The sequence below is a fragment of the Camelus dromedarius genome, chromosome 36, assembly GCF_036321535.1.
Source record: "Camelus dromedarius isolate mCamDro1 chromosome 36, mCamDro1.pat, whole genome shotgun sequence".
NCBI classification, from domain to species: Eukaryota; Metazoa; Chordata; class Mammalia; order Artiodactyla; family Camelidae; genus Camelus; species Camelus dromedarius.
Window position 1 is genome coordinate 13923107 of NC_087471.1, and position 18075 is coordinate 13941181.

The 18075-nt window shown below is 41.6% G+C and overlaps 1 protein-coding gene across 21 annotated transcripts in view; it reads left to right on the forward strand.

Moving 5' to 3' along the window:
• The window catches only part of LOC116151743 (ankyrin repeat domain-containing protein 26-like), an 83378-nt gene that overhangs the window by 27893 nt on the left and 37410 nt on the right, over positions 1-18075 (forward strand). For 17 of the 21 annotated variants that reach the window (XM_064482521.1, XM_064482528.1, XM_064482529.1 and 14 more), the window contains 9 exons: positions 331-366; positions 4332-4446; positions 4610-4783; positions 7867-7973; positions 9278-9415; positions 10857-10939; positions 13009-13155; positions 13768-13819; positions 14199-14268. In XM_064482521.1, the coding sequence (XP_064338591.1) occupies positions 331-366; positions 4332-4446; positions 4610-4783; positions 7867-7973; positions 9278-9415; positions 10857-10939; positions 13009-13155; positions 13768-13819; positions 14199-14268 (922 nt within the window). Of the gene's footprint in view, positions 1-330; positions 367-4331; positions 4447-4609; positions 4784-7866; positions 7974-9275; positions 9416-10164; positions 10940-12731; positions 12888-13008; positions 13156-13767; positions 13820-14198; positions 14269-18075 lie in introns of those variants that run through there. The other 4 variants (XM_064482533.1, XM_064482538.1, XM_064482539.1 and 1 more) reach the window with 4 other exon arrangements.

Consider the following 18075-nt stretch of genomic DNA (forward strand, 5'->3'; position numbering starts at 1 on the left):
CAGTGTAGAGCACAATTTTTCACTTTTATGTGAACACACATATATTCATTGTCACATTCTTTTTCCTTGTGAGCTACCATAAGACCTTGTATGTATTTCCCTGTGCTATACAGTATAATCTCATTTATCTATCCTACATATGCCTGTCAGTATCTACGAATTTTGAACTCCCAGTCTGTCTTTTCCCACGCCCCACTCCCTTGGCAACCACAAGTTTGTATTCTATGTCTATGAGTCTGTTACTGTTTTGTATTTATATATATATTTTTTTAGATTCCACATATGAGTGATCTCGTATGGTGTTTTTCTCTTTCTGGCTTACTTCCCCAGGAGAGAGAGGGCAAGACCAGGAGAAGGCAGGCCCAGGTGAGTGCAGGCCCAGGAGATAGTGGGCAGGACCAGGTGAGGGCAGACCCCTGTGAGTGCAGGCCCAGGAGGGCTGGCCCAGGTGAGGGCAGGCCCAGGAAAGAGCAGGCTGAAGAGAGGGCAGGCCCAGGAGATAGTGGGCAGGTCCAGGCAAGGGCAGGCCCAGGAGAAGGCAGGACCAGGATAGGGCAGGAGAAGGAGAGGGCAGGCCCAGGAGAGGGCAGGCCCAGGTGAGGGCAGGCCCAAGAGAGTGCAGGCCCAGGTGTGGGCAGGCCAGGAGAAGGCAGGTCCAGTAGAGGTCAGGCCCAGGTGAGGGTAGGTCCAGGAGAGGGCAGGCCAGGTGAGTGGAGGCCAAGGAGATAGTGGGCAGGACCAGGTGAGGGCAGAAACATGTGAGTGCAGGCCCAGGAGGGCAGGCCCAGGAAAGAGCAGGCTGAAGAGAGGGCAGGCCCATGAGAGGGCAGGCTCAGGAGATAGTGGGCAGGTCCAGGCAAGGGCAGGCCCAGGACTGTGCAGGCCCAGGAGAGGGCAGGACCAGGATAGGGCAGGAGAAGGAGAGGGCAGGCCCAGGAGAGTGCAGGACAAGGTTAGGGCAGGCCCAGGTTAGGGCAGGACTCAGAGAAAGCAGGCCCTGGAGAGTGCAGGACCAGAAGAGGGCAGTACCAGGTGTGGGCAGGAACAGGAGATGGCAGGACCAGATGAGGGCAGGCCCAGGAGAGAGCAGGACCAGGTGAGGGCAGCCCCAGGAGAGGGCAGACCCTAGTGAGGGCAGGCCCAGAAGAAGGCAGGCCCAGTAGCGGGCAGGACCAGGAGAGAGCAGGCCCAGGGGAGGGTAGGGAAAGGACAGGGCAGGCCCAGGATAGGGAAGGCAAAGGACAGGGAGGCCCTGGTGAGGGTACGCCTAGGATAGTGCAGCCCCGGGAGAGGGCAGGCGCAGGAGAGTACAGGCCTAGAAGAGGGCAGGCCCAGCTTAGGGCAGGAACAGGAGAGGCTAGCTAAGCACAGGTGGGGGCAGGCCCAGGAGAAGGCTGGTCCAAGTGAGGGTAGGTCCAGGAGAGGGCAGGACCAGGTGAGGGCAGGCCCAGGAGAGGGCAGTAACTAGGAGAAGGTAGGCCCAGGAGATGCTAGGCCCAGGTGAGGGCAGGCCAAGGAGAGGGCAGGCCCAAGAGAAGGCAGGCAGAGGAGAGGGCAAGACATGTGAGGGCAGGCCCAGGAGAGGGCAGGAACAGGAGAGGTCAGGCCCAGGTGAGAGCATGTCCAGGTAAGGTCAGACCCACGTCATGGCAGGCCTAGGAGAGGGCTGGACCAAGAGAGGACAGGTCCAGGAGAGGGTACGATCAGGAAAGGACTGGCCCAGGAGAAGTCCTATTAAACTTCCAAGAGATAACGTTGAGAGGCAATGGGTATTTGAGTCTGGAATACAGGAGGGAGGTCTGGATTGGAAATAGCAGTTTGGAAGTTACCAACTTGTAGATAATACATAAAGCCCTAAGGCTGTTGTGGGCAGCAGCAGACAGTAGTAGAGGCCTGAAGACTGAGCCTCAGGGGTGCTGTGTGCCAGCACTCAGGGGCTGGGACTGAGAAGACCGGCCAGGGCCGTGGGAGGAAACCAGAGCAGCCTGAGACCTGGGAAGCCCCTTGAAGAAAGGGCTTCAGGAAGTCGGGGAGAGCAGCGGTGGGAGGTGTGGCTGCTGGGCCGTGCGAGGAGAGGACTGAGAGCTCCTCATGGAGTCAGCACCTGGTGGGTGGTGGGTGACCCTGTCCTGAGCAGTTGCAGTGAGTGGACACACTTGCTTGGATGGAAAATGAGAGGAATCAGAGGAAGCGAATGGGAACAGCTCCTTTGCAGGGTCAGGAGATGTTTGTACAGGAGAGCAGAGAAATGGGGCCATCTCTTTGTTTTTTAAGGTGAGGGAAATAACAGTATATGCTAATGGAAAAGATAGATTAACAGGAGAAATTAGTAACACCACATTCCCTTAGGTCAGGGGAGTTGCAGGTGAGGGCAGGCGGGGGCACAGAAATGCCCCTGAGAGAGTCAGCTTCAAAACACTTGCCAGGTCCAGTCCACTCAAGACCAGCTCTCAGGAGTGTCAGCCACTTAGGAACTCTACCGCCCCCTGCAGTTTTGATCCTGGCAGGGCCAGAAGCCATAATTAGTCAGCTGAGGAAGAATGGAATTAGGCAGGAAGAGGCCTGCCCTGCCTTCCCCCCCTCCTGCAGGTGGTCAGCCAGCAGCATGGCCTCGCTGAGAAACTGACGTAGTGTTTTCATAGTCACGTGGTTAAAAAGTTCTCAAATGTTATACCATGCTCCCAAATAAATCTCAGATTGATTCAAGATTTAATTGGTAGAAATAAAAGCAAAAAAAAAAATAAAGTGAAGGAAGCGTGTAAACATAAGGCTGAGCCACAGAGCAGGGTCAGCAGACATGCGGAAACACACTTTCATTTCATCTGGAGAGCGTGTGTTGGTTTCTCAAGTTTCCACTTAATGATGCATATTGCCACAGTCTCTGAAACCATGAAAACAACTTTCTGCTGTTTGCATCTGCTAAATTCCCTGGAGACTGGCTGGGGCCCAGAGGGATGGGGAAAGGAATACACTGAGGGATAAGGAGATGTAGAGATTTTTGGTGGGGAGCTCTCTGGGGGATTAGGCCTTCAGCATCCTGTGGTTCCACCCTACTCTAACCACAGTTGCATACAAACATGGCTTTCTCAGGGACAAGCCTAACTTCTGGAAATGTCCCAAAACGTTTAGCCACCTAGCACCAACATTTGAAAAGAATCCAAAATGGCCCACAAGCAATTGCAGAGATTTGAAATGCCTTAGGCTCCCACATGTGCACCAGGCACACTGGGCCTCCAGGCCTCTGTGCGCACTCACAGGGACACTGGCTCTGGAGGGACAGTTGAGGGTCAGTGCTGTTGCTAGGCTACGGCTGTTCTGGACCAAACATTCCGAGCCGTTGAGCTTTGCAGCCAAGGTGTGGCAGCGAGACCTCTGTGGCTCTTCTGTAGCGCCAGCGCTGAGATCGGGAGGTGGCAAGAGGCCAGGAGGGAAGTGAGCGGTGTCGGAAGGCGATAAGCCAGATGAAGAAGAGACTTGCTAAGTTCGCGAGCTGGGTGGACTTCAGCATCCATCAGAGAGAGCGCGGGAATCATAAGAAGCCCGTGCCTGGGTATCATGTCTATAGGAGTGAGCTAAAGGAGTTCCACAAAGCCGCATATTTAGGTGACACACATACAGTGCAGGAGTTGCTGTCACGTAAGAAAAATGTAGACAGCAGAGACAGGAAGAACAGGTAACAGCGGCGGGGCGGGGGCGGGCCTGGGAGGAGCTGCCAACTATGGTTGTAAGACATGGATTTTAAATTGCCTTCCCATGTCAGAGATGTTGAAGAGTGAGAAAATGAGCATGTTTGAATCACTGAAGTACAGTATTCTCTCTGATCCTTGCAGCAGCAAAGTAGATATACTATCATTTTACTTAATTGAAATGTTGTCTTTGTAAAATAGTAACGGTAACAATTATAATACTATCTAACAATTATTGAGCTGTTCAACTGCCACTTTGCATAGCTTTTCATTTAAGCATCACAGCGGTGTCCTGTAAGATCACTACTACTTCATGCCCATTTTGTTGATGAGGAAATTGAGGCACAGACAGGCTAAGTGAGAGCTAATAAGGGACAATGTTTAAGTAGAAGTCAGACCCAAGGTGAGCTGAATCTCAACGGCATGCCCTTTCTATTCAAACGGGTGGTTCTTCCATTAATGTGGTGAGTAATAAGAGCTAATAAATACTGTTCTTTCCCCATAGAAAGAACTAAGATAAGAAGACTAAATGTTAGTTTTAAAGGGATAGGAATAGCATGCTGTTGAATGTTTACAATTACACGAGTAACTGTACCTTTGAACTAGTACGCTCTAATTTCCTAAAAAGTCCTCTCATGTTCGCAGGACTGCACTACACTTAGCCTGCGCCAGCGGCCAGTCATCAGTGGTGGCTCTCCTTACCCAGTGGAAGTGTGACCTGGATGCTCGTGACGAGGAAAGCAGGACAGCTCTCATCAAGGTGTGTGTAGCAGCCAACCGTGTCCACGTGAGATGGATTCGATTTAATTACTTAGAATAAAAATGAATTTATCTGTTTTAAATATAATGAACTTCTGGAACCGAGGAATGTTAACTTGGAATGCCTAGCACTTACAGTCTGTTTCTTGGCATGATACCAACAGGCTGTACAATGCCGGAAGGAAGAGTGTGTCACTATCCTGCTGAAACAGGGTGCTGACCCAAATCTTGAGGACAACTTTCAAAACACTGCTCTGCATTACGCCGTCTTGGCTGAAAATACATCAATTGCAGCAGAGCTGCTCCACTATAATGCAAATATCGAGGCGATAAACAAGGTATAGCTTAACTGACTTTATTTACAAGATATTTGAAATACAGGGTCTTTTCTAGCCACAGGTGTTTTATTTATAGTAGTATGTATACTGAATACATCAGGCCCTGTTATCATGGAAACAACTCCAAAGCCAAGGCCAGGGGCTTGTGCCCACAGAAAGGGCAGAGCTCTGTCTCCCAGCCGCACTTGTACCCCAGAAGGAACAACTTCCCATTAGGAAGTGCCTGGGAGTGGGTGGTAGGCTCAGAGCCTACAGAAGATGAAGGCTTGCGGGGAGTAAAGTGATAGCAAGGGCTGGGTGCCTGCCTGGGGATGGGTGGGAGGAGGAAGGAACCCAGTACCCAGCAGGGGGAGCTGGGTGACTGCACCTGGGAAGGGGAGGCAGCAAACCACAGGCCCTGAGCACCCCAGGATCCCAAGTTCTAGAATCTGGGCAAGTGAGGTCAGGTCATGTTTGACAGCCAGCAGGGGCATTCACTTGTGCTGGTGGCCACATGGCTCTCCATGTACACCTTGGGGTCTTCCATGCTCAGCCTGGTGTAGCTCCCCTGTGGGGCTGTGGCTGTAGGTGAGGAGCAAGTGATGGCAAAGCTGGTTCTCCTGCTTTTCCTCCTGGCTCTCCCCTGAAGATTTTGACTGAATAAATCTACTCAGGTCTGGATACAGGTATTTAGAAATACTTCTCTGAGATTCTGATACAACCCTTGATTAAGGACTATTGAATGGATACGTGTAATACATGTAAATTCACAGATCTCAAAAATAAGACGTCTCTGAAAGAGCGGGGGTTTGATAGATGCTGCCTCTTTCAGTGCTCTCGTTTCCAGCCGTGTTAGCCTGACTTTTATCTGTCCCTTCCTGGCAATATTACTGGCAATATCTATTGCCTTGAAGAATAGCTCCTTTCCCCTTCTAACCACTTATCATTCAGTGGCACTCAGACAATCCTATAAACTTGGTTGTGGTGAGTGATTCAGTAAGTAGAGTCAGACCCTTTAAAGATTTTGCACCTTTTGTTCCCATCCAGGTCATTAGGTCAACAGGGTTTTTCTGATTGCAATAATAGGAAATCATGAGCCTTCTTTTGGTTAAAGCTGTGTGACAGACTCTTGCCATATATCTATTAGATTCACTGAGCCCTAGCATAATCAAGATGACAGCTTTTTAAAATTAAAGTCTAGTTGACTTACAGTGTTGTGATAGTTTCTGGTGTACGGCAAAGTGATTCTATTATATATATATATATATATTATTCAGTTATATGTATGTATATTCTTATTCAGCTTATATATATTCTTATTCAGTTATATATAAGATTCTTATTCAGTTATATATATTCTTATTGTTATATATATATTCTTATTCAGTTATATATATGTTCTTATTCAGTTACATATATTCTTATTCAGTTATATATATTCTTACTCAGTTATATGTATATACATATATATATTCATATTCTTTTCCGTTATGGTTCATTACAGGATATTGAGTATAGTTCCCTGTAGTATATACAGTAGGACCTTGTTCATCTATTTTATATATAGTAGTTTCTATCTGCTAATCCAAAACTGTTAATTTATTCTTCTCCCACCCCCTTTCCCCTTTGGTAACCATGTTTGTTTTCTATGTCTGTGAGTCTGTTTCTGCTTTGTAAATAAGTTCACTTGTATCATATTTTAGAGTCCACATATTAAGTGGTATCCTATGGGATTTGTCTTTCACTTTCTGACTTACCTCACTCAGTATGAGACTCTCTAGGTCCTTCCATGTTGCTGCAAATGGCATTATTTCATTCTTTTTTATGGCTGAGTCGTATTCCATTATATATAAGTATACCATGCAAGATGGCAGTTTTAAACATCAAGACCCATGATATTAGTAACAAATTGGAATTGTTTTAATAACTTAGTTTCAGCTGTCTTATGAACTGATTATCCATTTGATTAACAATCAGGGGGAATTAGATACAGGTAGACTGTAGTTTTAGCAGGCTTTGGAAAAATTCTTGAAGTGGGTATTATGAGTCTTAATCACAATTTTTATTACATGTTGGGGCCCAGTGTTTTTGTATGTAAGACATATGATTCTACAGAAAGGCAAGGTTTTACATACAAATACTTGATTTATACCCAACTGTTTGGAAACACAGCAAACATAAAAACACAAGTGGGCTATAGACTAAACATGGCCCTGGGTATGTTTAGTTTGTCTCCATACATTGAATCAACATTTAAAATTTAGGAGACTTGTGCAGAAATCTGCACTTCAGAACTTCTCCTAAAGAATCAAATCTGGTCCCCCTTGAGCCCAGGCTCCTATGTGGTCTGCCCTGCAGAGGTGGCCCCTTCTCGGTGGGGCATGTGTTCTCTGGTTTGCTGTCCTCACCTGGGACCTTCACTTACTTGGGCCACATATGTTGCCTCTGTAAGCATTTGAATTTACAATTCCTGTTGTGTACTTTGATAAATATTTCAATATTTTAAAGACAGTCTATATTAATTTATATTCTACTTCATATTTTATAATAATTCCTTAAGAGTGGGATGGAATTTTTCAAATTAGAATTTATAAGTTGTTTAAGAAAAACTTTCTTTACATGCAAATAGTCATAGTCCCATTGGAATGTCTGCAAGCTTTATGAGATTAGTCATAGTTGTAACTGGATAGGTTATGCATGTTGCAGACAGTATGGTATCTTTCTCCTCAGCGTGGCTCCTTAAAAATGTAGTTGATTCAGTAGCTAAATGGTTCTCTCTGGAGCAGTGTTTAGAGTGTCAGGAGTAGTAGTTGAGCAGTAAGGTAACTAGAGAATGCCTGATACACACTGCGATAGAAACAAAGTTTCTTGGAACCAGCAAATGTCTGAAGTGAGTTTCAGAGAATGACTTCACAGGGAAACTAGAAGAGGTCAAGGAGGAACCTTTTCAAGAGAAGGAGCACAGAGGGGCGAGGAAGAAGGGGCTACTTTTTATTTACTGTTTTATAGTATATGTTTTAAGTCCAGAGACTTAAGTTTTTAAATTCAGTTTTGAAATGTATATGTAATTTCGTACATTATCAACTGTTTTTACTATTTTACAGTATAACTTCACACCATTTTTAGTCGCCGTCAGGGAGAACAAAGAAGAGATGGTCAAATTTTTGATAGAGAATGGGGCAAATGTACATGCAGTCGACATGCTGCAAAGGTAAAATAGTTTGTTCTCTCTCCCTCTCTTTTTTTGTTTAATCTTAATAGTGTTCTAGAGTAGTAACAGCCAGTCAGAAAGATTAACTTAATAAGAAGAGGATTAACTTAGAATCAACACATCATCAGTTAGGTAGAAAAGCAATTATTCTGCCTGGTGTCACGAAGAACGGTATGCAGCAGGATTCATCTTCCTTTATGATAGTGACTGCTGTCATTTGCAACCTGATTTTTTTGGTCATATGATCTTACAATAGTTCAGGGATTTCATTTTAGTTTTATTAGTATGGACTCTAATTTTAATTTACCTTATGAGACAGTGTTGAATTTCTTCATTCTTTTATAATTTTTTTAACCTCTACTTGGTGTAAATTTTTTTCTTAAAAGATGCATATTAAACAGAGGAGTTTGTTTTGCCTTTTGGATGACTCTGCTTTAAATTACTTTCTTTGAAGGATATTGATGTTATTAGGTTATCACTAAGTGAGTATCACTAAGAGAGTAACTATGACCAGATACTGTGGGCTCATCAGTTTTTATCCTTTTTCATTTCTAGTACAGTTTGATGTTTTTATTTTCAATTGATAATGGTAGAAGGAAGAAAAATAGCTTTAATTATTGAATAAACATTCTCTTTAAAGAAGACAAGTCCTTGGTGGATGATAAACAGGAAAGAGCTGGGCTTTAGAGTCAGACGAGGTTGAATTCCCAGCTCTCCTGCTGGTCAGGTGTGTTACCTGGGGGACATGACTTACTATCAACAAATATGTCTCCTGACATGTAAAGGAGGGTCGTAGTACATCCTTCAAGGGGGGTTGTGCCTAAGAAAGACCATACGTAGACTATTCAGGTTAGTGCCGGGCACATGCTTCTTAGCGTGATTAACTACAGCCGTGACTATTTTTGTTGCCATTTTTATTCATATTACTGTTTTCAGCCTGCAAACAGCTTCTCCTTACCTGATCTCTAGCTGATTTTAAAGTATTATATTTCAGAGTAGGGAAGAAATGGGGAATCCTTTATTTAAATCTTTACCTACTTCAGATAAGTGACCTCAGTATCCTTTCTTGTCCATCAGAGGACTTTAAATTAGCAACTTCTACTATGTGCTACCCAAGTAGGACAGGAGGCTTCTTTTTTGTCCCTCCATTTTGGCCTTGGAGGTAATTTGCAAAGATGAGCCCTCGAGCATGTAAGTGGTCAGTTCTCCAGCGGTGGGCAGGATATTAACTTGGTAAACTAGACCAAATTAACTGTTTAAGTTACGCTAAGTTCCTAAGGGTGAAGTTGTCTCTTTTATTTTAGATCAGCGCTCATGCTTGCTGTATTTCATGACTCACCAGACATAGTCAAGCTGCTTCTTCAGAAGCATGTTAATGCCTGTTCTCTAGATTTTCAAGGATGGTCTGCTGAAAGATATGCTTGTCGTAATGGTTTTAAACAGTAAGTGTTTACATTAAAATGCCAGTTGTCTCTAAACTGAGGTTGAAAATGACCTGTTACTTGTTACATGACAGGTGAGAGTTCCTAGTTGGGAGCAGGCACTTTGGGGATGGCAGTGAGACACTCCACATCATCAGCTGGAAACCAGCAAAAGGCCAGACTAGTGAGATGGAGCAGTGGGCACAGGGTTCTTTATCTCAGAGTTTGTAAGACCTTTATCCTTAGGGTCTTACTGGTCTCCATTTCATTCCAGTGTAACCCCTATGCATGGGGTCCAAATAATGTCACAGATTTGATTTTTCTAACTAGTTATTTGGGTCTTGAAATGTTTAGTAGAGCAGAAAATCCTGTATTTTCCTTTGGGGGCTTTCTTCTATAATCTTCCTCTTGAATTTTTCAAGAACCTAAGGGATTCCCTAAGGCCACAGTGACAATCCTCTCCCACAAGGCATTGGGGCAGGGTGAGGGCATTCTAATCGTTCTCTTGTTTCCCTTGATTCTGTTGCTGCAGCATTGGTACTAAAACTAGTTTTAACAGGATCTCCTTGGCAGCTGAGTCTGGGGTCTGGATGTTGCTCTCTAAAGACCTTTAATAAAGTTTTAAAAGAAGAAAAAGAAACTGGTCCTGCAGTCGGGTCATGATTGACCTCTGCTCCCGGGATGCCTGTGCTGATCCAGTTTGCGCGGTCTTCGTGGTGATCGACACGTAAACTTCAGCGTGACAGCTTGTTTAGTTCTCATACGTATGCTTGTATGAGGTCATATATTTATAAATGAGTTTAGCTACAAGTTATATAGTAGCTGAGGTACCCTGAATTATAAACCTCAAAGAACAGCTAATCACCATAATTTGTAACATTTTCTGAAAACTGCCACATTTAAGTGTTACACTTATGAAAAAAACACACATTGGGTTTTATTTGGGATTCTCAAATAGTTCCAGCATTAAAGTTCAAGAACAGATTATTCCATTCTTCCACTATTTCTCTGAGCATCTGGGGGATACATTATCTCATTAAATCTTTGTAATACTCTTATGAGTATTAATAACTAACTGCCTAACAAGACAGTAAGATCCCAGTTTTATAAAGGAAGACTTTGAGCTGAAGAGAAGCACCTTGTCCAGGAACAAATAGCTGTTATAGAGCTGGGACTTCTGAGTTTGAGATAATTTCCATATGTCAGGCTCGCTCTAGTTAACTTACTGAGCTGTATTGCCCTCAGTTCATGACTACTTCACCTTACTTTTTTTTCTTTTTTAATCATACATCCTAAATTTAAAAGTGTAGATTGTACAAATTTGAAGTATATGGGACAGTTGAAGTTTTGATATTATCTCTGATATTGTCTGAAATAATCCAAGAACTTAATATACTTGGTAATAGTTTTTCATATTAGTATTCAAGTAGTAATATTTATTTATCCCATTTTTTATACATAGCCTTTACCAGCAGATTGTCGACTACAGAGAAGAAAAGATACCAAATACTCCCCCTCAAAATAGCGACCTAGGACAGAGTTCTGGTAATAAGTTACTCTTGTTGGGCCCACCATAGATAAGGAAGTAAGATTGAGGAAATTTTGATAATGAAAGAGCAGTGAAAAATGCCAGTGTATAAATTTCATGTGTGTTTTTATTTTTTTCATTAATTTTTTCTTAATGGTCTAGTATTCAGAATTACTTAAGAAGTTAATTGTAGGTAATTTAAAATCTGAGACAATATTGTCTGGAAAGAAATTCATTTATTTAATCATGGTCCCTGAAATCCGATATTATATATTTGTGTAAATAAGAAAAACAGGGTTTTAACTTTGTTGTACATTTCCTCTAACGTTATAACAAGTTGGCCTTGTTACAGAACTGGGTCTTTTAATTTTTACAGCAAATAGATTACATCGGGTAAATGAATGCTAGTTATTGCATAATGAGTAGTCTCACTAAAAAGTTATTGTCTTTAAAACTGGAAGCTCAGCAATACCTTCCTGGTGCTGTAAACAAATGGCCAACAATTAGAACTGCACAGCTGAACCAGTGTGTAGCATACTAATAAGAGATTGTTTTTTAAAGATACCTAGTGATAGTGCAGAAGTCAGGAAAGCAATGCCTTGTTGAGAAGCACTGGTTACTTTTCACATCATTACACCAACAAGGTCTCTCTCTCTTACTGATTGCATGCCTCAGAAGTGCAAAAAGAATGAGATATGTTGCCTTCATGAGAGTCAGATGTTTTCTTCTTTTTTTGGGGATACTTGTCATGAAACTATATTTTGTTGGAACAAGATTTTCTTTTGCTGTTAGTTAAAGGATTGTCATAATACTCAAATAGCACAACTCAGGACTCAACAAATTGTAATAAAAGCACAGAAGTACTTCACATAAAAAAGAAAAAGACTGTGTTGCCTAGACGTGACCCCTAGCGTGCTGTTCAGTCTGAACTGTATGAGGGCACCTTTAACTTGGTAGACCTGTATCAAGAAAGAACTTCTGTTGTAGGAAATACTAAGATGGAATAGACAGAATTTTGGTCTTCAAGGTGCTCATAACACAACAGAGTTGTCCCTGGTTAATGTCTGTATCTTTTTTAAACAGGATTTTCAAAGAAAACATTCTTATCTGTTAATTCATCCACTTAACAGATGACTCTCAAGTGTCGTTTAGGTACTAAGCAGCACTCTGACGTTACAGAATGCAAACAGGTCAAAAGCACAGTTCCTGGCCTCCAGGAGCTTGTTACTGTCATCACCATTTTTATGATTTGCTTTAGTTTATTCTGTGCTTACTGTGTCCCAGAGCCCTCGAGGACTTTGTAACTGTCTTTATATATATTTTTATTGGTATTTAATATGTGCCAAATACTTTAAGTCCATGGTGAGGAAAGAAGTTTTTTCAAAGTGGGTAGGATGTCAGGTAAGCCATGCAGAGCGAGTAGAAATTTGCCAGGGAAGGAGGCAGAAGGGCAGTGTTTGGTGAGCAGAACATCTTTGAAGATTACATTTGGCAGAAAGGACAGCGGTGCAGAGGCTAAGATGTGCCAGTGAACTTTGCAGGATCTATGAGTTTCGTTTTGGTGCAGGAAGGATGCTGTAGGAATGGTTGGGAATGAGGTGACTACCTAGCTCAGGCACGCTTCTGAAAGCCTTTCTAGTACTATAGAAAGGAGGAGGTCTGCTGTAGACCTTGGGAAATCTGTCAGGATGCTTTTAGCTGCAAATAATAATAGGAGCTCTAAGTAACAGTGGCTACAGCAACAGGAGTCAGGATTGGTTAGACGGCTCGGTGATGTCATCAGGATCCCAGATGCTGTCCCTCCTTCAGCTGTGAGGCTGCTGGTGTTTGATGTCGCCTTTCCTGGTCTGCTGATTGGCAGCAGCTCCAAGCATCATATTCTCACGTGACAGTATCCGCAGGCGAGGAGGGCTGCTTCTCTCTGCATGTTTCCTGTTAATGAGGAAGAAAACAGAGACGCTTCCGGTAGACTTCCCCTAGCATCTTATTGGCTGGACTACATTGCATGCTCATTCCTAAAGCAGCCATGGGGGAAGGAGATGTAGTTACTGTGATGACTGCAGAATAATCATTTCTCTTTTTGCAGCTAAGGAGAGTTTACCTTCTTCGCATACTGGGGCAGAAAACATCCAAGAAAAGTTGCAGTTGTCCGGCAAGGACGACGAAGAAATGGTTGAGTTGGGAACCAGCAATGGCAGCCGCATGGATTCACTGAAGAATGTTGAGCAGAAGAGTAAGAAGATTCGATTTGAGTCTTAGAGTTTCCTGGTTATGACATAAAACAGAGATGCACAAGCTTTTTCTATAAAGGGCCAGAGAGTCAATATTTTAGGCCATGTGGTGTCTGTCACATCTACTCATGTCTGCCATTGCAGTGTGAAGGCAGCCCTAGACCATATGTGAGCGAATAGGGATGACCATGCCCAGATAACATGAGGCTGACAAAGCCAAATGGCAGGGTGGGTTAGTCCCATGGGTATCGTCCAGAAACACCACGCTGTGTGAGCTTGACATTGTCAGTTTATGGTACTGATTCTACTAATGAGTATCATTCTTTTGTGAGTCTTGTAAAGTTTGGTTGGGATTTTGGTCCTTGTAAACAGCAGTTCACTTCAAGATACCAAATTTGGATAAACACCCCCTTTTTTTTTTGATATAAAGGAGGGGAAGTGGTTTTTATGCATTAATTATCTACCAGGAATATACTCAGTATTCACTCAAGTGTGTAGTCTCCAGGTGTGGTCCCAAGGGAATGCTTGTTAACAGAACATTGGCCTTATACTTTCAATATTCTGTATTTTTCTATTGCTGATATGAAGTCTATTTTACTTTTTTTCTTTAATAGTGGATTTAGTGGTTGAGGTTTCACCGAGTAATGAAGATATCTCTGTCATCAGGTAGGATTTTATGGATTTTTAAAAATTACATGTTGACTAAGGGAACACAGAGAAAAGAAACAAGGCTTGTTGAGTGTCCTACTCTGGGTTAGACACCGTGTTATGTACTTGACATTAGTTACCTCGTACAGTCACCACAACAGCTTTGCAGAGTAGCTGTGCTATTATAGCTTACTGTTAGTTAATTAGGCAACTGTAGCTTAAGGAGGTTGACTAGTTGACCCATGATTCCATGGTTAGCAAGTAGTTGACCTGTGACTTGATCATCAGGCAGCCTGGCTCCCAAATCTGCTTTCTTATACCTCAGCATAGACTTTTGTGACCTGTTTGTTTAAAGAAATGAACTCACTCATTTTTGATGTGTGTTTTTGCTCCAAAGAGTTTCACCCAAACATGATATTGATGATTCAAGGCCTCCATCAGATGAGGACTTAGATCTTGCTCCCAAGGTAAAGTGTTCTCTTGTGAAATTAATTTTTCTGCTCTGAATTTAGTTTTGTGTAGTATTTACTCTTAAAATTTAGCAGTGGTCTGCCTATCATTGTTTTATGTTTGTGTTAGAAAGTTAGTCAGAGTAAACCATTTTATAAAAATATGACAGGTTGTTTTGGTTTTTTTTGTTTGTTTTTTTGTTTTTTTACTTTGGTAAATACTGAGGATGAGGCTGAAGCAAAATGGACTAGAAGATATATAGTGACAGGAAATTGTACTGTGAAAAGATTTCCCACAACAGAGGAAGTGTGAAACTTGGCCAAGGATAAGTGTTCTTTGACTTTTAAACCACACTGACGGCACTTGTATAATACTCGTGCCTCAGTGACATCTTCAGTGCACACAGTTACTTACTGTGATAATCATGGACTCTTCCTGGGGCCCTTCAGTTCCAAAACTGCGTAGCATGTGTCTTTTTTTTTTCCCTTGGATGCTTTTTATTTTGGTATCAGAGAGTTGTGAGGAAAGAGGTTTTTGGTTTTTTTGTTTGTTTTACTTTATTTCTATCTCTGGTTCTGCCTTCAGACTAAAATAATAGTTGAAATTATAGAAATTTAGAAATTAAAACTCTGTTTCTCAAAATCCATATTATAGATTCCTCTGTGTTTTCTAAATTATCCCATTAAGAGTATATTCAAAACTCTTCATCTAATTGAAGAATACATGTTTTCCCTGAAATAACAACCAGCTCTCAAAGTAGACTCTTAATAACAATCATATGATAAAACCTACTTCAGAATTCTTTTGTATTATAGTTTAAAAAAGTATGTCTAGTCCTCGTGTCCCATTTTAAAATTTCAAGTTTCAGATACTTTGTAGTATAGTTATTTACATACTCATTTTATTACCCCTGCATCAGTATACACCGCTAGAGATTAGGGAACATAATTGTGCATTTCCTGGAGCACCTAGAATAAGGTCTTAAATGTAAGAAGCATTTTAGTATTTTTTGAATGTGAATGCATGAGGAGACATGGAATTCTGCACCATGCTGCAGGTTATATAACATGCACACTCTATCATAATGAAATCCATTTGATGGTACAGGTAATATAATATGCATACTATGTCATAATGAAATCTATTTGAATTCTAAAAATATGACTTAAATTTCTATTCCCTTTGTTTAGGTTGTAAAAGTTCAGTTGTTATGAGAGGGAATATATCATAAATGCCAAGGAAATAGATAAGAAGTGTATGATGAATAGGAATAAGTTAGTTTGTTTTTCAGTATCTACCAATTGTGAGCTTAGAATTTGAGATGAAAACTTTTTAACCTTCTTTTTAGCCCCCTCTCATGTTCCATTCAATATATCTTTTCAAGCTATATATTATCCTTAGAATCCTGATTCCCTGTTCTTTCTCTAGCTGGAAAGTTGATGTGTTAGGAACTTTCTAAAATCTATTTTTCTCTCTCTCTAGTAATAATTTACAACGTTCAGGTAGTGAGACGACCATGTTCAATTGAGTGACTTCTAGTGACAAAATGTAACTCTTACTTATAGTGGTATTTACAAACAAATGTTGTAGAGTAATACAGGTCAGTATTGGGATATACAATGAACAAAGGCCTTTGTTTTATGTATCATATATTTTGATGTTTTTATAAAACTTGCTGAAGAATAATGTATATGCTTGCATATATAATTTATATATTTTTATATATATAATAAAAAGGTAAAACAGAGGCTTTCATTCATAGTATATCCCTGACAATACTGATACATCACCGATCTATTATATATAAATGCTGAAATATATGTATTTCTCCACATGCCTTGTTATACTTACATTTTCCTTTTTTTCTTGCCTTAAGTTTGTACTTGACTAGTCATGTTAAAACATAAATGGAGGGATGTTTTGACTTCACTTTCTCACTTTTACATTTGCCCAGCAAAATTTTTTCCTCATTTTAACCCACACTTAGTAAAGTCATTCCGTGCTACATGTCATACCACTGCAGAGTGCACTTCTGTTAATTTTTCAGACTCACCTAATGAAACTGGTGTATGTAGTGCAAAAACCAAGGCTTAGAAGTCATAGGGAATCGGTTTGGGTTCTGAAGTTACATTTTCTAAAAACTAAAAATAATTCTTGGTCAGCCTGTGACCAGATGTTTCTTTGTTATAAATGAATATGTAAAACTCTTAGTGAGATTCAGAGAGAAACAGGTTGTACTAAAAAAAGAAAAAACCCACACACACAAAAACCACTTTTACCTTGAAAAGACAGTGCTTGTGATTTGAAAGTATTATTATATTTGGATTGTCAATTAGATCTGCAAAGAACATTTCAGGAGAAGCAAAAGCATGGGGAATAGTAATAAGTATGTGGGTTTAAAATACCAGCAGTTTGGTTTAGTGATGTTTTAATGAGGACAGCCCATTTTGGGTAGGGAAAATAGCGTGCACTGAGTACCTTTATGGCGACCAAACTTGAAGGAAGCTAAATACAGGGTAGTGATGACCTATTCCAAGGTGATAGCCGTGGAAAGAGGTACGAAGAGCCTGAGCCCTTGGATCCCAGCAGCTCCTGCCTGGTGGCACAGCACTGTACTTGAAGTCAGCAGACATAGCATCCTGGTTCTGACCCACTGTGGGATCTTGGAAACACTTGTCTGACTTGTTTGAATGTCAGTGACCTTGTTCAAAAACATGGTACTGATACCTAGCTCTCAGGTCATGTGTCATAAAGAAAACTGTGGCAACAAATGTGAAGCACATTGTCAACTGTAAAGGGTGCTATAGAAATGTAAGACAGAATGATCACAGAGGCCACTAGTGGCCTACTGAAGTGTTAAGGACACTTTTTTAAAATCTGAAGGACAATAAAATGGGAAAGAGCGGGCATGGGGAGTTCTCATTTGGGGTATGTTAAGTGTCAGTAAACTATTACTGGACATCTCCGATAGGTATGTAGTGCTTTGGTACTTGACGCCTTCTGGGGACTTCAGATGTTTTGACCTTAAATAAATTCCTGTTGCTGAACACCAACTAGCACCAAGGCAGTTAGACACTGAATGTAGTAGTTGAGGGGTTAGGCTGTAGTGGCAGGAACAGAAGAACAAGTAAGCAGCAACCCTTTATCAGGGACAGTAAGTCCTTCACATAAGGAACGTGGAGAACATTAGATTAGACAACAGTGGGGGAGTTTGTAGTTAGGACAGGGGTGGAGTAAGGGTGGAATTTAGGTAGAAAAGAGCTGAGTGTGACCGAAGCTGCCAGGTGACCGACAGGAAGGAGGCAGTCACACGAAGGTCCAGGGGAGGGTTGTTCCAGACAGAGAGAACAGCGGGTCCCATCTGCTCATCACGGTGCTCCAGCATCTTGGAGTGGCCAGGAAGCAGCAAGTGTGTAACCGTCCTTAGAATCACTTTTATTATTGTGTGTAGAGAAGAGAATGTGCATCATAAGGGCCTGGCACATGCGGGTGGTCACTAAACAGTGTTCTTATTCTTCCCTAAGTAAGGTAAAGCTTGTACTTTTTTGAAGAGCTGCATAGCTACATTTAAAATTTCTCTGCTGTAAATTTAAACATAAATGTTTTTCTTTCTACTTTGGTACTTTATTCAAGTATTTTTCCTATCAATAAAAGTTTTATCAAATAATAGTTAGATTCCACTAAGCCTTTGTTTACTGAAATGTAGCAGTTTCCACAGTGTTCTGTTGATACTCAACATGACAGACTCCAAGGCTTCTTTTCATGCCAAGAATGTTATTTTAGTATTAAAAACAGTATCTGTCCTAAGAAACATTTTAAATTTA